Source organism: Rutilus rutilus, assembly GCF_951802725.1.
Source record: "Rutilus rutilus genome assembly, chromosome: 14".
NCBI lineage: Eukaryota > Metazoa > Chordata > Actinopteri > Cypriniformes > Leuciscidae > Rutilus > Rutilus rutilus.
This window is the reverse complement of record NC_140219.1, coordinates 37,010,267-37,030,611: the sequence shown is the minus strand read 5'-3', so window position 1 is coordinate 37,030,611 and position 20,345 is coordinate 37,010,267. Positions and strand designations below refer to the sequence as shown.

General features: G+C 38.4%; 1 protein-coding gene across 4 annotated transcripts in view; it reads right to left on the bottom strand.

Annotated features, from left to right (window-relative positions):
• The window catches only part of LOC311304235 (uncharacterized protein), an 807,935-nt gene that overhangs the window by 378,667 nt on the left and 408,923 nt on the right, over positions 1 to 20,345 (bottom strand). For all 4 annotated transcript variants that reach the window (XM_084431142.1, XM_084431143.1, XM_084431145.1 and 1 more), the window contains 2 exons: positions 14,937 to 15,047; positions 5,766 to 5,939 (listed from right to left, as the gene is read on the bottom strand). In XM_084431142.1, the coding sequence (XP_084287268.1) occupies positions 5,766 to 5,939; positions 14,937 to 15,047 (285 nt within the window). The remainder of the gene's footprint in view (positions 1 to 5,765; positions 5,940 to 14,936; positions 15,048 to 20,345) is intronic.

Genomic DNA, 20,345 nt, shown 5'->3' with positions numbered 1-20,345 from the left:
TACAGACTTTTACATGCTTTGTAAGTGGGAAAACCTGCAAAATCAGCAGTGTATCAAATACTTGTTCTCCCCACTGTATCTGCGAGATGGAAGGCGGAAGGACCATCAGAATTGAGACTGGTTTCAACAATATAGGCGACCAGTTCAGAAAGAGCCATAGGAAATATGGCTGGTTAAATCGTTTCACTCTGTGACTCTTTCTCAAGCCTTCTGAGGTGGAGTTTCTATCTGTTGTAAAGATGAATGAGACACAAATTATGGTATTTCAGCTCCTGTGCAATGGCATCAGCACCACTTAGTTGAAACAATTTAGCATCATTCCGTGTTTGTGCACATTCATGTAGTCTGTCATTCAGTTGCAGTGTGATTACCTGATGTAGGTCAGATTCAGGAGATATGTTATCACAAAGAAAGCAAACCTGATCATCTAGACTTTTCTGCATCATGGTTCTGCGATGCTTTGTTTGGCCTTCATCTGTCTCACTACATTGAGCATCGGATTGTTGCTTCTGGGCACGAAGTAACTTTGTGTTGTTGAACCGAAGTCAACAATTGTGGTGATACTTCGCTTGGTTCCTTCTCAAAGTAGCTTCTATACCCCCACCTTCATCCAATCGTTCCAGGTCCAGGGTCATTGGCATTTTGTTCATCTTGTGAAAGAGTGGAATGTTGGTGGCAATCATTTTATAGCCATCATGTTGAGAAACATGATGGGTAGGTGGTGATTGGAGGGGTTCCTTTGTGTCTGTCTGACAAAGACAACATTTCATCCAATCAGTTGGACTCTTGGCTGACATGGGATTTTCATTTGCCATTTTGGGGGTTTGTTGTCTGATTAAGGCCGAGGGGTTATCCTTTTACCACCTTAATCATAGACATAGTACACATTCAGGTATGGGATACCATAGATATTAGGGGTGTAACGATTCATCAACTACATCGATGTATCGATTTATATTCTTAATGATCCAACTACATCGATCTGTGCTCGGCAAGTTATATCGATCTAGACATATATCGATCTAACATCTTTTAAAAGGTAATGAATCGATTGTATCGATACTATGAAATAACGCATTAGATTTAAGCACGTCAGACTTTATAAGGATGTTTTTTTTTTTCTTAGCACTTTTAATGATAAAGGCATTAAACGTTACTCGATTCAGTTTGCCTGTCTGTGACATGATCGCCATGCGTGACGCGCCAGCAGCAGCGCAAAGTCTCTCACCTCAGAAAAACTGTCCTGTCCTCTCAGCCGCTATACTGCAGTAGCGCGCACTCTTCAATTGCACGCGCAAATGCGGCGTCGTGCGCTGCAGGCTTATATCGTTTCACTATATATAAAGCACAAAATAAACTACAAGCATGCAACGTCGTTACGTTTTAAATTAGAAAAAAAACGTGTTGTCCAGATTCAGTATCTGCGGTCAGATGATGTTGTCATGCTATATGTCCGTGTCATTATTCTATCATTATTTTCATAACTTGTAACGAAATAAAGTCTCTCACCTCAGAAAAACGAAATCTCATGTCCTGTCATCGTTATACTGTGCTCGTAGCGTGCACTCTTTAATTAATTGATACCTGATTCCCTTTCAAGAATTTTTGGCTAAAAAGTCACTGAATCGATTTCAAGTCACTGAATCGTTTCGGATCGTATCGTTCTAAATGAACCAATATCGTCCTTGAATCGTATCGACAACCACGAATCGCGATACGAATCGAATTGTTGTTAAAACGAATGGTTACACCCCTAATAGATATCATATAATAAAGGCTAGATGTCTCGTGCGCGCTGCTGGCCAATGGAGGTCGCCGTCCGCACGTGGCGGCCATCTTACCACAGGGTGCTCACTCACTCGTAACATGGTGCATGTACTTTTAAATAACCATAACTTGCTCAATTTTCTACCGATTTTCAAACGGTTTGGTTTGTTATAAACGTCAGAGATGTAGTTATGATACTGCATACATATGAATAATTATAACAATGGACTTCCATATGAAAGAATTATAGCCACTTTAATAACGTTTGTAAGAAACCAAACCGTTTGTAAATCCGTCAAGATTTCAGTGAGATAAGAGGATTTGTGTGTGTGCTGATCACTCACCTTAATGCACAGCTTCCCTGTGGTAAGATGGCCACCGGTGATGCCGGAAGTGACTCCGCCTTAAGACATCTAGCCTTTATATGGATATCTATGTGGGATACAACTAGGTACGGGTCACCTACACCTAGCCCGATCATTCATCCAGTGCCATTTAAGTCCTGTGTGATCTGTACACCTTCCAGGTAAGCATACATGAACAAGTCATATATTGCCCCGCTTACCCTTGGCTCGGCTCTCCCGCGCTGGCACAACTTGTCAATTCAAATGCAGCTATCTAACTACGTCTATTACTAGCTAATTGATGAGGGGCTGTTAGGCAGCATTTGGGACACCAAACTTAGCTATACTATTACTACTAGTCAAGAACTACAGTGTAAGTAAAACTAGATCAGCTGACACTGAACCCCATGTTGAGTTCCATAGCAGTGAAGTCACCAGTGTTTCCCTGGTTGTGTAATGACATTCACTCTATTAAACAAAATCTTCCTTAACACATTAAATTGAGCTCTGACAGAAATGGTGGCCATCTGGAAAATGGTCGCCATCTTGAATTTGAGCGGCACACACCTTTTTCCATGATAATGTTCCTTGAAGAATATTTGTACCAAATTTCATGATAGCATCACCATTTGAAAAAAAAGATGTAAGGATTCAAGAGAAATGGCGGCCATCTTGAAAAATGGTAGCCATCTTGAATTTTTGAGGGACAAGCACCGTTTTCCAAAAAAACATTCTGAAGAGAGTATTTTCACAAAATGTTATGCCTACATCACTGTTTGAACAATTGACATAATGAGAATTTGACAGAAATAGCGGCCATCTTGAAAAAATGGCCGCCATTTTGAATTTTTGGGTGGCCAACGCCTTTTTCCCAAAAAGTGACCCTTAGAGAGTATCTGTGCCAAATTTCATGCTTTTATACCAATTTGAACGATTCTCTTGAAATATGCCATTAATCTGCTGCACTATCACCCTGACCCTTATTTTTTAACACACATAAACATTATTTAAACATTTTTAACAACATGAAATGTACATTTTAAAATTAAAATAGTGGATTGAGGAGATACCCAAAATTCCCATAGGGCTACACATATCCAATCCCATCACCTTCTCTAATCAAAAGCTCTCAATTGCATCCACGTATAAGTATATGGGAGTCTCTCTTGACTCACGAGCATGTCGTGAGCATGTCCAAACCCTAAACAGAAAGTTAAACCAAAAGTTATTTGTTTATAGTAAAATTAGACCATATTTGTTGCTTTCTGTCTCTAAAACATATCTTCATGCCATCATTATGTCCACTCTGTCGTATTGTTTACCTGTTTGGTCACTCACAACAAATGAGATCCTTGAACCAGTAACAAGACTCTATAATAGAGCCTATACGATCCACAACAGGCTTCAAGGCTGGACTCACCACTGTATTGCACTATCTTTGTGTAATGCCTTGACATTTCAGAACTATAAAATAAGCCATGGGATAAACTTGTATTATCAAATCTTAAATGGACACACTTCAGCAGCACCAGTTTTGGTTGGTTCCAAAACTCAGCTCAAGGTTCGAGCGCACTACGAGATCTGTTACAAACAGACTTCTGCCTTTACCGGCTTTTAGGAACTGCTATGGACAGAGATGTTTTTTTCATGTGCTCACTAAAGCCTGGAATGAGATTCCACAGCACATCAGAACTATAACATCAATAAGACTATTTAAAATAACATTTGCTCGCCATCTAATGGAAAGGTATATCTGTGACCACTGAGATGGCTTCATGGCCTCCCCCTGATGCTCATTCTCTTGGTTTGTGTGTTTGTTGCTGTCTTGTCTAGGAGTTTTGTTTTGTATGTGGTATTTATGTTCTGCAGAGCAGGAACCTGCTGAAAATCAGTTTTATCTGATTTCTGAGTCAGACCCGATTGTCTTTAATCTTTTCCTGTTTAAAAATATAAATAAATAAATAAACACTGTATTTATGATTAGGATTCATGATGAAGACGGTTTTCCTTCATCTGCCGTTAGATAGGATATATGCGTCAGTTTCACTAACGGCCCCACGCACTCGCTGGCGCGGACATTTAAGAATGGATGGATGTTTGCTTCAAGTGATAGGCTTGGTGAGTGAAATTATATTTGTATTATCTTTCTGTAAGCCTATATGTATAATTTTCTTTAGATTTTCCTGTCTAAAAGTGACCAAAAAGACATTTAACTCCAGCTCACCATCGGTGTCGCCAAACTGCTCCGTCTCCAAAACGTTTGTACGCATGGGTCTGGGTTTGCGTGCAGGTGGGCAAATTTTCCCGTCAAGTTTGTTTTTATAAATTACAACTTATGCGTCGGAAGTGGCGTACGCCTCTTTCAGGGCCTGTTTTGTGCAGCGGTTATAAATGAGGCCCCTGAAGCGCACACACACCTTTCACACAGCATGCGATCGAGATTTCAGTTCTCTTTCATGGATTATTAGGTTTGAATAGTCAAAATTATATGTAAAAATGCACATCCTGGTAAGTATTCACATAAACACAGTCGGGTATGTCTTTAGTGAACGTAAACACCATTTATAAAAATAAATCTTATGTGTTCTTGCAGGTCTTAAAGGGCTGGACCAGCAGCCTAATATTCTGTGTGATTAATGTTAATCAAACAACAAAAGAAAATAGACAATCACCCAATGCTTGAGAAAGTTCAGTGCTATAAATGATGATGCTCCAGTTGCCTTAAAGCAGTGTTTCCCAACCCTGCTCCTGAAGGAGTCAGAAAGATGAGACTCCTCTTTCTGACACACCCATTTCAGGTCCGAGAGTTTCTTCTAATGAGCTGATGGGTTGAATCAGGTGTTTGATTAGGGAGATGTGCGGTGTTGGGGGTCCTTCTGGAGCAGGGTTGGGAAACACTGCCTTAAAGGTACACTGTGTAGGAATTTCTCCCATTTAGTGGTGTAATTTTATTTTGCATTCAAACGAATAGTGCTCTCTAGCGCCTCGCCTTTTCAAATGCGTGTTGCAACTACGGTAGCCGTTATGTACCAAGAAGCTGACAACATGTCTTCCAATAGCACTTCATCGAGTTTTTCTTGGTGATGAGGTTCGTTATTCCAAACTGCAACTTGACACACAACGAACAAACGAATGTTACAGTATGAATCACAGACTGTAAAAAGCATCTCCTGTGGCTTGGCATAAGTAAGATCCTGCATTATGAAGTACCGTGCAGTGCAGCCTTTCAGATTTACCGGGGCAGTGACAAGCGCCTCTCACTGATCTCCTTGTCTGTTTCAGCTGGTTTCAGTCACGTGACGCTGGCTCTGAACGAAAATGAGTTGTGGAAAGGCGTTGAGGAAGGCTAGTGCTTTTTGTCCCTCTCTGCTATTATAGTTTTTCAAAATGTCGGAACGCCATGGAAGCCTCCTTGGACTTACCCGTCTAATGTAAATAAAGATAAGAAATTCTTCGCTTACAAGGATAAGTCAGATCATTGGCAGAGGAAATTTTACAACAATGAGGACATATTTATGAATAAAGACAATGATTTTAGCTAATAAAATACTCTAAAAACTACACAGTGTACCTTTAAAATAAACCAAACAGCAAACTTTCTGTTTCTGTTCAAACCATCACACTGTAAATGTTGTACAGTATAATGATACTAACTGTAGTTTCTCCAGCTTGAATTGTGGGTTCATCAGTAGATCACTGAGGTTTTTCACTCCAGAGTCTCCTAGTTTATTCCCGCTGAGGTTCAGCTCTCTCAGGTGTGATGGGTTTGATTTCAGAGCTGAAGTCAGGATGAGACTCTGTTTCGCTGTAATACTGCATCCACTCAGACTGAAGACAGAAAGAGAAAATTACTCAGATCCATGTTCAGTTCATGTGTGAGTTAAAAGCATCATTAATAAATGCCATACAGTCACTAATACACCAGCAACATCATGGAAACTTAATGATATGAACAAACCAAGACAGGAGCATTTGAGGAAACTAGTTACAATCCAAGTCTGGATCCGTCCTCACTCCACAAATAAGTGAATTTATCACTGTAGATTAATATATAGGATCAATATAGAAACAATAGAAAAGTTAACATTTAAATAGACTGATTTCATATTTTAAACATCAGAAAATCTTGTACATGACTCACAATTAATTCAAAGTCAGTTTTGTAGTTTACAACCTCTGAATACACATTTTGCTTAATAAATTAAGATTTAGTGTAAAGCACCATTAGTCCAGTATAACTGTAACTCTGTCAGAATAATCTACTGTCATTTGTTATGCTGTTTTTAGTCTGTTCTCACTTCTGTATTGTTTCACAGCAAAGATTTGTCAGATTTCAGCATATAAAACAATTTTATAGCCACAAAGTTTCAAATGCTTCACAGTTTAATGCTCTTTCTACTGATACACATAACAAGCCGTTAACTAATAGTGTTTCTGAATCTTTCTTCAGATAGAGGAACACCAGAAAGTGCAGTGCTATAAATGAGGAGACTTGAGTCCAGTTGCCTTAAAATAATCTAAACAGTACACTTTAATCTCACTGTAACTGCTCTGTCAGGCTGAGCAGGCTCTGTCTGCTCTGCTGCTGCTGCTGCGTTGCATTGGTTTGCGTCTGTAAGCTTCGTATTAATCATTATTTACTATCATTCCTTGTTATTTATACTGCTAAATATAACTTAATCAACATCACACATTAACCGGACATCTCTAGCTTCAATCTAAATCGTTATTGCTAGGTCAACACACTAGTAATTCGCTAGGCTGTTAGCGTGCCATCCGTGCGCTCTTTATTTATTTATTTTTATTCTCTAGCGCGCTCGCGCCTTCCGTGCGCTCTTTATATATTCATTTATTTTTTCTCTCGCGCCCTTTACTAGTGCATCAAAAACTGTGGTGAGTATCAGTCAACAAACACGGTAAGTCATGTCATCTCCTGTTATTGTCACCTGCACCTCATGCAACATGTTTAGCATAACCTTCTCTGCCAGCACAGGTTTTACATGTGATAAATGCAGGGAGATAGTTAAGCTGGCGGAGAAGATTTCAGAATTAGAGACACGCATCCAAACTTTAATCGAGGTTAATTGTAAGAGTGCTAGGACTTTAGATACTGTTTTGGATGCGACTAGCTTAGTGAACTCTGTACATGGTTCGGTTCCAGCTGAAGTAGAGCCCGTGCAGCAGGGCGATTGGGTGACGGTGAGACGCTCTAGTCGTGGAACAAAACACCGCTCTTCCGTTCCGATTACAACATCAAACAGGTTCTCCCCACTCAGTGAAACACCCACTGAGAATCCTGTTGAATGTGCTCTAGTTATTGGCGATTCTATTACACTGAACGTGAAAATAGAGACACCAGCCACCATAGTCACATGTTTGCCGGGAGCCAGAGCGCCTGACATCAAAGCAAATTTAAAAGTGCTGGCTAATGCTAATCGTAAATTCTCTAAGATCATTATTCACGTCGGCACTAATGATGTTAGACTCCGCCAGTCGGAGATCACACAAATTAACGTTAAAGAGGTGTGTGAACTCGCAAGTACGATGTCAGGCACTGTAATTTGCTCTGGCCCCCTTCCTGTTCGGCGGAGTGATGAGATAGTCAGTAGATTGTGTTCACTGAATCGCTGGCTGTCGCGTTTTTGTCCCCAAAATAATATAGAATTCATAGACAATTGGAAAAGTTTTTGGGGCAGACCTGACCTGTTGAAAAGAGATGGTATTCATCCCTCCTGGGATGGTGCTGCTCTTCTCTCTAGTAATATGGCACATAGTCTTAGAGCTCAAACATGACAATCTGGGGCTCAGGTCAGGAAGCAGACAGACTGGCTAAACCGACCGTCTGCTAGCGGCCTCACGTCACCAAGGTCACATAAATCCCATCACATAGAGCCTCTTTCACCTAGATATCATCATATAGAGACTGTGTCTGTTCCCCGAATTAGGACATACAAAAAACTCCAAAACCCATTCAAGGGTAAAAATGTTATTGATGTTCAACAAATAAAAAACAGATATAATACGGATGAACAAATGATAAAGCTCGGGTTGCTGAATATTCGATCCCTTACTTCAAAAGCACTCATTATTAATGATATGATTACAGACTATAATCTAGATGTGCTGTGTTTGACAGAAACCTGGCTAAAACCAGACAATTATATTACTTTAAATGAGTCCACCCCGCAAGATTACTGTTATAAACATGAACCTCGTCTGAAAGGCAAAGGGGGAGGTGTTGCTGTAATTTATAGTAATATCTTCAGAATTACTGAGAAGTCTTGTTTTAAATATAATTCTTTTGAAGTGTTGTTGCTAAATGTAACACTATCTAGTGTAAATGATAAATCACGTTTAACATTTGTGCTGGCTACTGTATACAGGCCACCAGGGCACCATAAAGATTTTATCAAAGAATTTGCTGATTTTCTATCAGAGTTAGTATTGGCTGCACATGCCATTATTACTCTTTTACCAAAGCCTAATAAAGATTTGACTCAGTGCGGGAATTATAGACCTTTGTCTCTTTTAAATTGTGATGTGAAACTGTTTGCTAAAGTTTTGTCCTCTCGTTTAGATTTGCTCATGACTAAATTGGTGCATAACGATCAGACTGGTTTCATTAAATCTCGCATTGCGGCCGATAATGTTCACCGGTTATTGCATATTATACATGTAACCAGTGGTATGGACATACAGTGCGCCTGTACCGTGCGCAACTTTGTCTTTGGATGCTGAGAAAGCCTTTGACCGGCTTGAATGGCGTTACCTTTGGCCAGTTTTGGAGCGCCTTGGTTTAGGCAGAAATTATATTAATATGATTAAAGTACTATATGCCAACCCTTCTGCTGTGGTTATGACAGGGGGCATCACCTCTCCAAAGTTTTATATATCATGTGGGACTCGTCAGGGATGCCCTCTCTCACCACTCTTGTTTGCGCTCTCTCTTGAGCCTCTTGCACAGAAAATTCGTCAGCATTCCTTGGTTAGCCCTATAATTTTTAGTAACACTTCTCATAGAATTTCGTTATATGTAGATGACATTCTTTTATATGTTAGTGATACAGCTGAGTCTGTTCACCCTATTTTGTCAGTATTTAACAGTTTTAGCCAATTTTCTGGGTATAAGATGTAACGAATGTGCAAGAATCATGATTCTGTTTTCCCTGCACACAAAACTCCAGAAGCCTTGTCATTATACATTTTGGGAAAACTTTTAACATTTAACCTGTAAATGTAACTCATAGCCTTGGAGTCGCTAGGTCTGCCTTGTGGCAACTTTTACGGCTCCCCCGACACTTTATGGCACCCTGGAAGATAACTAGTCAACACATTCCCTTAGCTTTGCAAAGTTCTGCATTCCAAACCCCCTTCCTTTCTGCACCAAAGAGATAACGAAACTTTCTATGTGACACCACACACACACACACACCTTTGTATTAGGAAATAGAATTATCCTTTTAATATATGTACAATTCCATTATGCATGTGTGATTAGTTTTTGCTTTATAATAGAGGTGTAGTTTTCTAATGTGTAACTTCGAATCTTAAGTGTATTTCTAAAGAATGAATCCCTAACAGGATCACATTCCTGTAATATTACCTCTGCTAGGTCATAAAGTTTAAGTCTCTTTAACCGTCTTGCTTTGACGAAACCACTCATATGTAGGAAATTACAGTAAAATGTATTCTTCTGTAATTACCATCTTGTTGGAATATAATTGCTGAATTCTGACAACACCACAACTCACTCGAGTGGGTGTTTCCCCAGAGACAAAGGAAGCTTTCCGCTTCAGATCTTTGGACGTTCATTGGTTGTTCGCGCGAACAGAGTCGTCGACCCATCTTTTCCATAAAAGACCGACTCAGGAAATCTTCAGTGAGCACTTTTTTCTGTGAGAGGTTTTCAAGATCCATGGCTCCTACGGGAGCTTTTCTCCGTTTCTCTTTTCTTTTTATCTAAGTCTTTTCTTTATTTTCATCTTCGGACTCTCCCTACGTTCAGTGAAGCAACTTCAATTCAAAGAAAAAGACTCTTTTGAAATCCCCGCGACCGCGCTCACCGGAAGAGACGAGAGCGCAAGCCCTGCTTTTTTAAAGAAACACACGCACGCTGCTCTTAACGACACACGCACGACTCTGCGTTCTTCAGCAACAAAGAGAACCATTTTGCAAGATAAGTTTATTGAACTTTTAATGTAATCTGATTCCTTGTTGTCTCTCTCAAAGGTTATCTGGTCTGTGATTTTTGCCATTGCTGTGATCTCTCTCTGATCGCAGATTTTTGCTTTCACTTTCACTCGCTCACCCTTTCTCCATTTCTCATTTTCCGATCTCTCTCTCTCTCTCATTTTTGTGATTCGTTTAGTCTTGTATTTGTTTACGTGTTCTGTATATACATACCTATATTCTGTGTAAACTTTAGTTCGATGTATTATTCAATTATTAAAACAATTATATGCTTGATTGTTTCTGTCTAAAAGTCAATGAAGTGTCGATCTAGCTACATGCTTTATCTTGTTACGATTTAAGTAACCTAATTTTATAAACACAGAGAGTTGGGTTTTTTCAAGGCCAGAAAAAAAATACTCTTTCTTGCGTTTAGAAGAAGGATAATTTTTCTTGAGAGTTGATAAGTTAATCTTACGCTGTTTGCTGGACAAACCGATTGTTGGATAACTAAATTAATTCCATTAAAGTTATCTAATAAACTCGATCTGAAATAGGACTATTGATATATTAATGATGAACCATAACCCGTTGTGGTGATCATTCATATACGATCGATCTATTTTCAGCTTCGATAATGTAATGTAACCGTAATATGCAACATATTAATCATACTCATGATTAATTATTAAAATTCCCTATAGATCATTTGAGCTAATGTTAATGATATACCCAGTGCGGTTACAAAGATTAATTGGAACAAATCTTCATTGATGCATTTAAATAATTCATCCTCTAATTCTGTTTTACCATCTTTTATACCAATAGTAACCAGCTTTAGATATTTGGGCGTGGACATATATCCATCTCTGCACACAATAGCGCAAAAAATTTTCCAGGGTATATATAATCGTTTAGAGATGGACCTGACTCGTTGGTCATCGCTTCCTCTATCTTTACAAGCTCGGATTTCTATCATCAAAATGGATATTTTCCCTCGCATTAATTTTTTTTCTGCTATGATAACTCTGTCACCACCCTTAGATTTCAGGTCTAAATTGCAAAATGTTGTTTCTAAGTTCATATGGAACGGCAAGGCCCCACATATAAAGTATTTAACACTGCAGTGTTGCAAGGATGCTGGCGGACTTGCATTACCTGACTTTAGGCTTTATCATTGGGCCTTTAAATTACGCCCTCTTACAGTATGGTTGAATCCTGGCTCTGTTGTATCTTGGCAACAGATTGAATTTAACCTGGCTTTACCTTATAGACTTCAGGATTTGATTTATTGCAACAGTCCGTTAAAGAGTGCGAAGCAGCATTTTGGCCCAATAATAGCTTATCTTCTTTCTACCTGGCGTGCGGCTTCAAAGTTCACCCGCGATGACCATAAATGGCATTTAAATTCTCCATTATTTTGTAATCATAATCTTTTATCGGGCAATAAACCTTTTGTTTTCTCAGACTGGAGTGATAGAGGCATTAATGTTTTGGCTGATATTTGGGGGGACAATGGTTTACGCATGTTTAACGATCTACGTGCAGAATATAATTTACCAGGCACTTCATTTTTCTTTTATCTGCGCCTGAGATCTGGCATGCATGCATATGGGGTTCCTTGGGGCTCTAGTATTCACTGTCTTACTTTGCATAAGTTGCTTACTTCATATGGTAACACAAGGGGGATGGTTTCGTCATTGTATTTGTTGTTTCTGGAGGCTTCTTATAAAAGGTTACCTGTGGTGGACATTTGGCACAGGGATATTTATGGGACTGATTCAGAGGACAGTATTGACATACTCACCTAAAGGATAATTAGGAACACCATACTAATACTGTGTTTGACCCCCTTTCGCCTTCAGAACTGCCTTAATTCTACGTGGCATTGATTCAACAAGGTGCTGAAAGCATTCTTTAGAAATGTTGGCCCATATTGATAGGATAGCATCTTGCAGTTGATGGAGATTTGTGGGATGCACATCCAGGGCACGAAGCTCCCGTTCCACCACATCCCAAAGATGCTCTATTGGGTTGAGATCTGGTGACTGTGGGGGCCATTTTAGTACAGTGAACTCATTGTCATGTTCAAGAAACCAAATTTGAAATGATTCGAGCTTTGTGACATGGTGCATTATCCTGCTGGAAGTAGCCATCAGAGGATGGGTACATGGTGGTCATAAAGGGATGGACATGGTCAGAAACAATGCTCAGGTAGGCCGTGGCATTTAAACGATGCCCAATTGGCACTAAGGGGCCTAAAGTGTGCCAAGAAAACATCCCCCACACCATTACACCACCACCACCAGCCTGCAGTGGTAACAAGGCATGATGGATCCATGTTCTCATTCTGTTTACGCCAAATTCTGACTCTACCATCTGAATGTCTCAACAGAAATCGAGACTCATCAGACCAGGCGACATTTTTCCAGTCTTCAACTGTCCAATTTTGGTGAGCTCGTGTAAATTGTAGCCTCTTTTTTCCTATTTGTAGTGGAGATGAGTGGTACCCGGTGGGGCCTTCTGCTGTTGTAGCCCATCTGCCTCAAGGTTGTGTATGTTGTGGCTTCACAAATGCTTTGTTGCATACCTCGGTTGTAACGAGTGGTTATTTCAGTCAAAGTTGCTCTTCTATCAGCTTGAATCAGTCAGTCCATTCTCCTCTGACCTCTAGCATCAACAAGGCATTTTCGCCCATAGGACTGCCGCATACTGGATGTTTTTCCCTTTTCACACCATTCTTTGTAAACTCTAGAAATGGTTGTGCGTGAAAATCCCAGTAACTGAGCAGATTGTGAAATACTCAGACCGGCCCGTCTGGCACCAACAACCATGCCACGCTCAAAATTGCTTAAATCACCTTTCTTTCCCATTCTGACATTCAGTTTGGAGTTCAGGAGATTGTCTTGACCAGGACCACACCCCTAAAAGCATTGAAGCAACTGCCATGTGATTGGTTGATTAGATAATTGCATTAATGAGAAATTGAACAGGTGTTCCTAATAATCCTTTAGGTGAGTGTATGTTGGGACTCAATATGGTCTAACCTCAAACATGTCTCTAAAAATCCTAATCATCCAATGATTCATTTCAAGATGATTCATAGGATGTATCTCACTCCCAGGAAACGTCACTTAATGAAGCTTTCCACCTCTCCTAATTGTGACTTGTGCTCTACTGGGTGCATAGGGACATATATGCACATGTTTTGGGATTGCCCTTAAGTCAATGAGTTTTGGAGACGGGTTACCACGACGCTGAAGGACATTTTGGAGTTGGAGATATCATGCTGTCTGAGACTCTTGCTTCTAAGTGATGACTCCTCTTATACTCTCTCTCTCTAACTCAGAAAAAGTTATTTTTTTGTGGTCTTACTGCTGCTAAGAAAATGCTTGCCTTGCGCTGGAAACCTCCACACTCTCTTGCGTGGACTCAATGGATGCATTCTTTCTTGGACATTGCGAACATGGAGCTCTCAGTGGCAAGACTACATGGAGCTTCTCAGAGGACTATTTCAGCATGGTTACATGCCATTTCCAAAATTAAGGAGCGTCTTTAAGACCTTTATCTCATGTTTATCTCATGTTACTTATTGTATTTGGATTTTGATCTGCACTTTTTCTTAGACTATGTTTACTCTGAATGTATCTTTAGGAGAGGGGGGTGGGGGGAAATGGTCGCCTTAGGAATGTGGGAGGGGGGAAAAGAAAAGAGAAGTGTTCAGAATGATGTGCATTTTTACTTTTTGTTTCTGTACAATAATATTCTGTAACTCAATAAAAATTTGATCACAAAAAAAAGTATTGGCTGCAGATAAAGTACTAATTGTTGGTTATTTTAATATACATGTAGATAACGAAAAAGATGCATTGGGATTGGCATTTAAAGATATTCTGAACACAATTGGAGTTAGACAACATGTGTCAGGACCTACTCATTGTCGTAATCACACTCTAGATCTAATGTTATCACATGGAATAGATGTTGATGCCGTTGAAATTCTGCAGCATCTCAGCGATGACATCTCAGATCATTATCTAGTCTCGTGTAAACTTCATTTAGTCAAGGCTGCAAAGTCGACTCCGTGTTACAAATATGTTAGACCTATCACTTCTGCCACTAATAGCTTTATCAATAATCTTCTTGATCAGTTTCATCATCTCAGCATCCCAGATAGCTTAGAAGAACTCAATATTGCGACAGAAACTTTTAACTCTCTCTTTTCCAGCACTTTAGACACAGTTGCTCCTTTGCGCTTAAAGAAGATTACAGAAAATAGTCCAACACTGTGGTACAACGAGCGCACTCAGGCCCTTAAGAGAGCAGCCAGAAAAATGGAGCGCAACTGGAAGAAAACAAAACTAGAGGTATTTCGCATTTCATAGAAGGAGAGCTCGATTACGTACAGAGAGGCTTTAAAAGCTGCTAGATCTGCTTATTTTCAACCCTATTAGAAGAAAATAAACAAAACCCTGCTAAAATAAACAAAAGAGATGCTTCCAGAGGTCACAGATCCTCTTCTTAATATCATTAAAGGTGCCATTGCATGGATTATTTTATTATTTTAGAATGTTTCCTGGGGTGCCCATATAATGTTACTATGTTTTTTAGATCAAAATCTGTTATAATTTAGAAATAAAAGGCATTTTTCCTAACCTGATTTTAGCCTCTGATTTGAACACTCTGTTTGAAGGGGCGTGTCTGCTGTGAGACTTCAGTGTAAACGCCCACTGCTGTGATTGGCTGCTGTGAGACTTCAGTGTAAGCCTGTTGATCATGTGAATGAAGATCTTATCATTGCAACGCAGTTTCTTCACTCTCACTAATGATTTCACCAATGCAAACATGATGTACATGGGTCAATGACGTATAAGGATTTTCAACAGGCCAATTTTAAAATACAAAAAAAATAATACCTGTTGCAATTGTTCAAACATTAAGGATGTTGTGTACACCTAAATTCATTTAAAAAATTTAATTTAAGTGATTTTAGTGTTTTTTCATCTAGATGAATTGTCCGTAGCCTTAAAAAATGTCATGTGGTGCGACCATGATTTATCTTAAAATAATTAATTTCCTTAACATGCTTAACATTTTTTACAAGTTCTTGATAATTAAAGTGTTTAGAAACCAAGTATTTGCATTTCTTTTGAGTTTTTGTAAATAATGATCTCATTTTTTGTTCTATAATTTCCGAGCTGCCTTCTTAAATCTAGTTAACAGACTTATTTTTCCTGTAAATCAGATAAAACTGATAGAAATGTTTTAAACATATAATTTACTAAAGCATACTGAATCAGTGATTCATATTTCAGCCACAGAAATAAGATATTTTATTTGAAATTTAATACAGTGATTGCTTTTATTGGTCGCACCACATGATAAGTGGTCGCTCCAAATGACACGAAGACCTTATATAGTTAAAAATCAATTTAAAGAGATCAATGAACAATACATTTTATACAAAAAAAATAGATTTAAACCAGATTTTATACAAATTTCACAGAATTTTCCTGAACATAAACATTTAATAAACTTTTTTTTTTATAAAAATCACATCACAAACACAAGTGCACCATTTAATTTAACTTGACTTAGAATTTCTTTCTAACAAATAATAATGTTATAGATATAAATTATTTCATAAAAGTATTGTATACAGTTAACATTTGGGGTCAATAGTTTTTTTTTAAAGTAATTAATACTTTTATTAATCAAGGACACATTCAGTGTCACATTCAGGCGCAGTCTATAATGTTACGAAAGATTCTATTTCAAATAAATGCTGTTCTTTTGAACTTTCTATTCATCAAATAATCCTGACATATAAAATGTGTCACAGTTTCCACAAAAATATGAACATTGATAATAATCAGAAATGTTTCTTGAGCAGCAAATCATTAGTGACTCTGGATCACAAAACCAGTCACAAGTCGCACAGGGTATTTGTGGCAATAGCCAACAATACATTGTATGGGTCAAAATTATCGTTTTTTCTTTTATTCCAAAAATCATTAGGATATTAAATAAAGATGTTTTATATTTTGTAAATGTCCTACCATAAATTTATAAACATTTATTTTTGTGAGTGAATATAGCAATATCGCAAACATAAATGGACAACTTTAAAGGCGATTTTCTCAATGTTTCGATTTTTTTGCACCCTCAGATTCCAGATTTTCAGTTGTATCGGCCAAATATTGTTCTATCTTAACAAATCATACATCAATAGAAAGCTTATTTATTCAGCTTTCATATGATGTATAAATCTCAATTAAAAAAAATTGACCCATATGACATTGACCCATTGAGTGGTTTTGTGGTCTAGGGTTGCATATTAAAATGATTTCTGAAGGATCATGTGACACTGAAGACTGGAGTAATGATGCTGAAAATTCAGCTTTGATCACAGGAATAAATTACACTTTACTATATATTCACATAGAAAACAGATATTTTAAACTGTAATAATATTTCACTCTTCTCCTATCAAGGTACTCTGCTCTTGCTGCAGGGTCAGAATTTTTTCGCTTGGCAGTGGCATCTGGTAAAATAGATTAAAATAGGCAATAATAAATACACTACAAATAAATGCAGTATTACTAAACTGAAATTACATGCTCTAATTTTTTTTTTTTTTCTCATATTGTACAAAGAGTAAACATAAACTGTCTGAAATATATATATAAAAAAAATCCCAAATTGCATACAAATCTATTCCAAATGATACTAAAGTAAAGTACTTTTTTTATATAAACTGTCAATTGAATATAAAAGCATAAAACTGCCAATCTAGGACATATATCTATCATTGAAAACAGTCTGCAGTGGTCGCACCACATGATATTTGGTCGCACCACATGATATTTTCAAATTCAGTCATAATTTACAGGCACAGAATTGGCCACCTAAACAAAACAAGCTAGCTTGCCAAAAAAGGTCACTATGAAATTTATAATAACAATATATATTTGTAGAAATAACTTTAATATTAAATTTTTTTTTGAGGTCATACCACATGACATCCAAATTTGGCAACTACATACCAACCATTACAAAGGTTTATTTTTTTTCCAATTTGAGAGAATTACAAACCTGCTTGCTGCTTCCATGTAGCCTGGGTTTCCCCATGCTGCCTTGCTCGCAGCGCGATTTTATTCACGCTGCTAAGCAGCCTGGACACCATGGACCAGATTTTCCCCTGATAAAGGGAACCAATCACAGAACGGGGAGGGAGTAGCAAGACGATGACGACAACGAAGCAGTTTGTTTATATCTATGGATTCAACATGGCATCAGACGCGAATTTACCTTCTACCCTCATGTTTATCTTGCACAAACGGCAATATTCGCTGAACGCCATCGTGTACAAATAAATCTCTGACCCAACGTCTTCTTCCTCATCGAATTTCTGTCACTCTACATACGTCATCTGGTATAACTGAAGCGATTGGCTATGAGCTAAGTACAGGCGCATTTGATAGACATTCATAGCGCTCAATAAACGGCTCTGGGCATTCGTAAACCACGCCTCAAATACGAGAAAATGAACACGTGGTTCCCAGACCGGTCTGACGTTAGCCAGGCTAGCTTCCATGGGTCCTTGGTAAATTGGTTTATGATGTAACTTCCTGTGTTTGAATCAGGGCCGGATTGGGACACATTTTCAGCCTCAGCATATAAGGCCCAATCTTTCAAGGGCTATCTGGCACTTCCCCCAATATGAAGCTTGTTTCCGCCACAAAATAAAAATAAATAAATGATAATTGCGACTTTTTATCTTGCAATGGAGAGTTTACATCTCGCAATTCTGACTTTATTTCTCAGAATTGCGAGATACAAAGTCAGAATTGCGTGAAATAAAGTCGCAATTGCGTGTTATAAAGTCAGAATTCTGACTTTTTTTCTCGCAATTGCGACTTTATATCACGCAATTCTGACTTTATAACACACAATTGTGAGTTTATATCTTACAATTGTGAGATATAAAGTCCTATTCTAAGGGGGGGAAAAAGACGGACTTTTTTTTTTCTTTCTCAGAATAGTTTATCTCACAATTCTGACTTTATAACACGCAATTGCGACTTTATATCATGCAATTCTGACTTTATATCTCCCAATTGCGTGTTATAAAGTCAGAGTTGCGTGATATAAAGTCACAATTGCGAGAAAAAAAGTCAGAATTCGGACTTTATAACATCGTAATTATAATTCATCGTATTTTTCAAAAATATCATTTTCTATTCAGTGCAATTACAGGGTTTTATAAATACAGAGGTCCCAAAAGTGATCTAGGGGGTTCGGGGGCATATTATTTTTCCACTGTCATTGGCAAAGAAAATCTGACTGTGTTAAACAGGAATCCATTGTAATAAAGTTATTCTCATTATTATGCAATAGGCTATTGCTCTACCTGCTCTCCTCTCTCATCTCCATCTCCTTCTCTCGTTCTTCTTCTCTCAGTCTCTTTATCTTTACCTGTAAATCTCCCCTTCCTGAAGATGAGCTTAGATTGATACAGTCTTTGTAAAGTGATTATTTATGTCGGTCGTTTAAAATTTCTATCGTAAAACAGCCGTTTAGTTTAACCACTTGCACCTTATCTCGTGAAGCGTCGCGTTGGGATTCTCGCGCTTCTGTGAACTTAAATCCCGCTTGCTTTGATCAGTCATCTCAAACATTTTGCCATTGCCGACGAGCGGTGTTTGAGTGCTGAAGCAGCTCAGATGATGAGGTCGGTTATCGTCGCGATATGCGAATCATTGCAGCAGGTAATATTAGGCAATTATTTCACAACGTTCATTATACACTCAGGAAAAATTACCGAGGTCCGGATCTCGGAGACCTCAATGGTCGGTACGGCCCTGACTCGTAGGCTATTTGGCCGCTTGAGTTTCTAGAGATATTTTATTATTCTGGCCTTTTCAGCGCCGCCTTTGCGCCTATAGGCTATTATCCATGTTTTGTATCTCTTATTTTTTGTTCGCACATCTCTAACAAAGTGACTTTATTTTTATTTTTTGTGGGGCTGCGATAAAATAATAATAAAAAAAAATTGTGGGGCTGCGCTATGACTGGACCCATAAAGAAAGCATTCAACCCAGTGCCATGACAACACCGGCCCTCCTGGCCAATAAAACAGACCGGCCCACCGGGAATTTTCCCGGTGCTCCCGATTAGCCAATCCGGGCCTGGTTTGAATAGTTTTCAACATATAAGTCCCAAAATGGTAGTTCCTTGATGGTCGCACCACATGATATTTCATAAAATGGACATCATCGGACAAAGTTTGTTTGTATATTATGATGGAAATATAAATGCAAATGCTTTGAATTTTTTTAAAGGATTACAAAACATTTTGGAAATCATGCCAAATAGTGCAGAATATAAATTTGAATAAATTCAGAGTAATTTCAAAGATGTTTTCAAAACAGAAGTTATGGCCGGACGGTCGCACCACATGATGTTTTGACACTTTAAATAACAAAAAAAATAACAAATAAGTAAAGGTTTTTGAAAAGTTAAAGTGAGTACATACATGGGAGAGGTACTACAAATATGCAGTATCTTTTTAGGCATTTAAACCCATTTTTGCCTGAAAAAATGCAATCGGACAGAAAATTTAGGCGTCACGTCATTGACCCACAAGAGCTTCGTTGTGCAGTGTAGCAGCGTCATTGATTTCATAACGAGTTTTGGCAAGTGTCCAGATAAACTCGCGCTGTGTGATTGACAGCTTGGGCGACTGAAAAGGGATTGTTCTTTGATCGCTATCTGTATATTTATCACAGTTTAAGTAAGATTATTTTCATCCTACTAAGAGAAACGACATGAAGTTGATCGTTTAGTCACTGGCTTGATTTACTGATGCATAAACAGTATTGAACTGTCACAGTGTCTGGTTTGTGTTTCCCCGGGTGTCCACTAGAGGTCTCTTCCCCATACTGTCACCATTCACTCTGGAACTGCATTTCCCATAATCCTTTGTCTGTTCTCATCGCTCATCATTGCACGCAGCTGTTTCCCATTACATTGTTTAGGTTCTGTGTATAAATACCCTGTCTG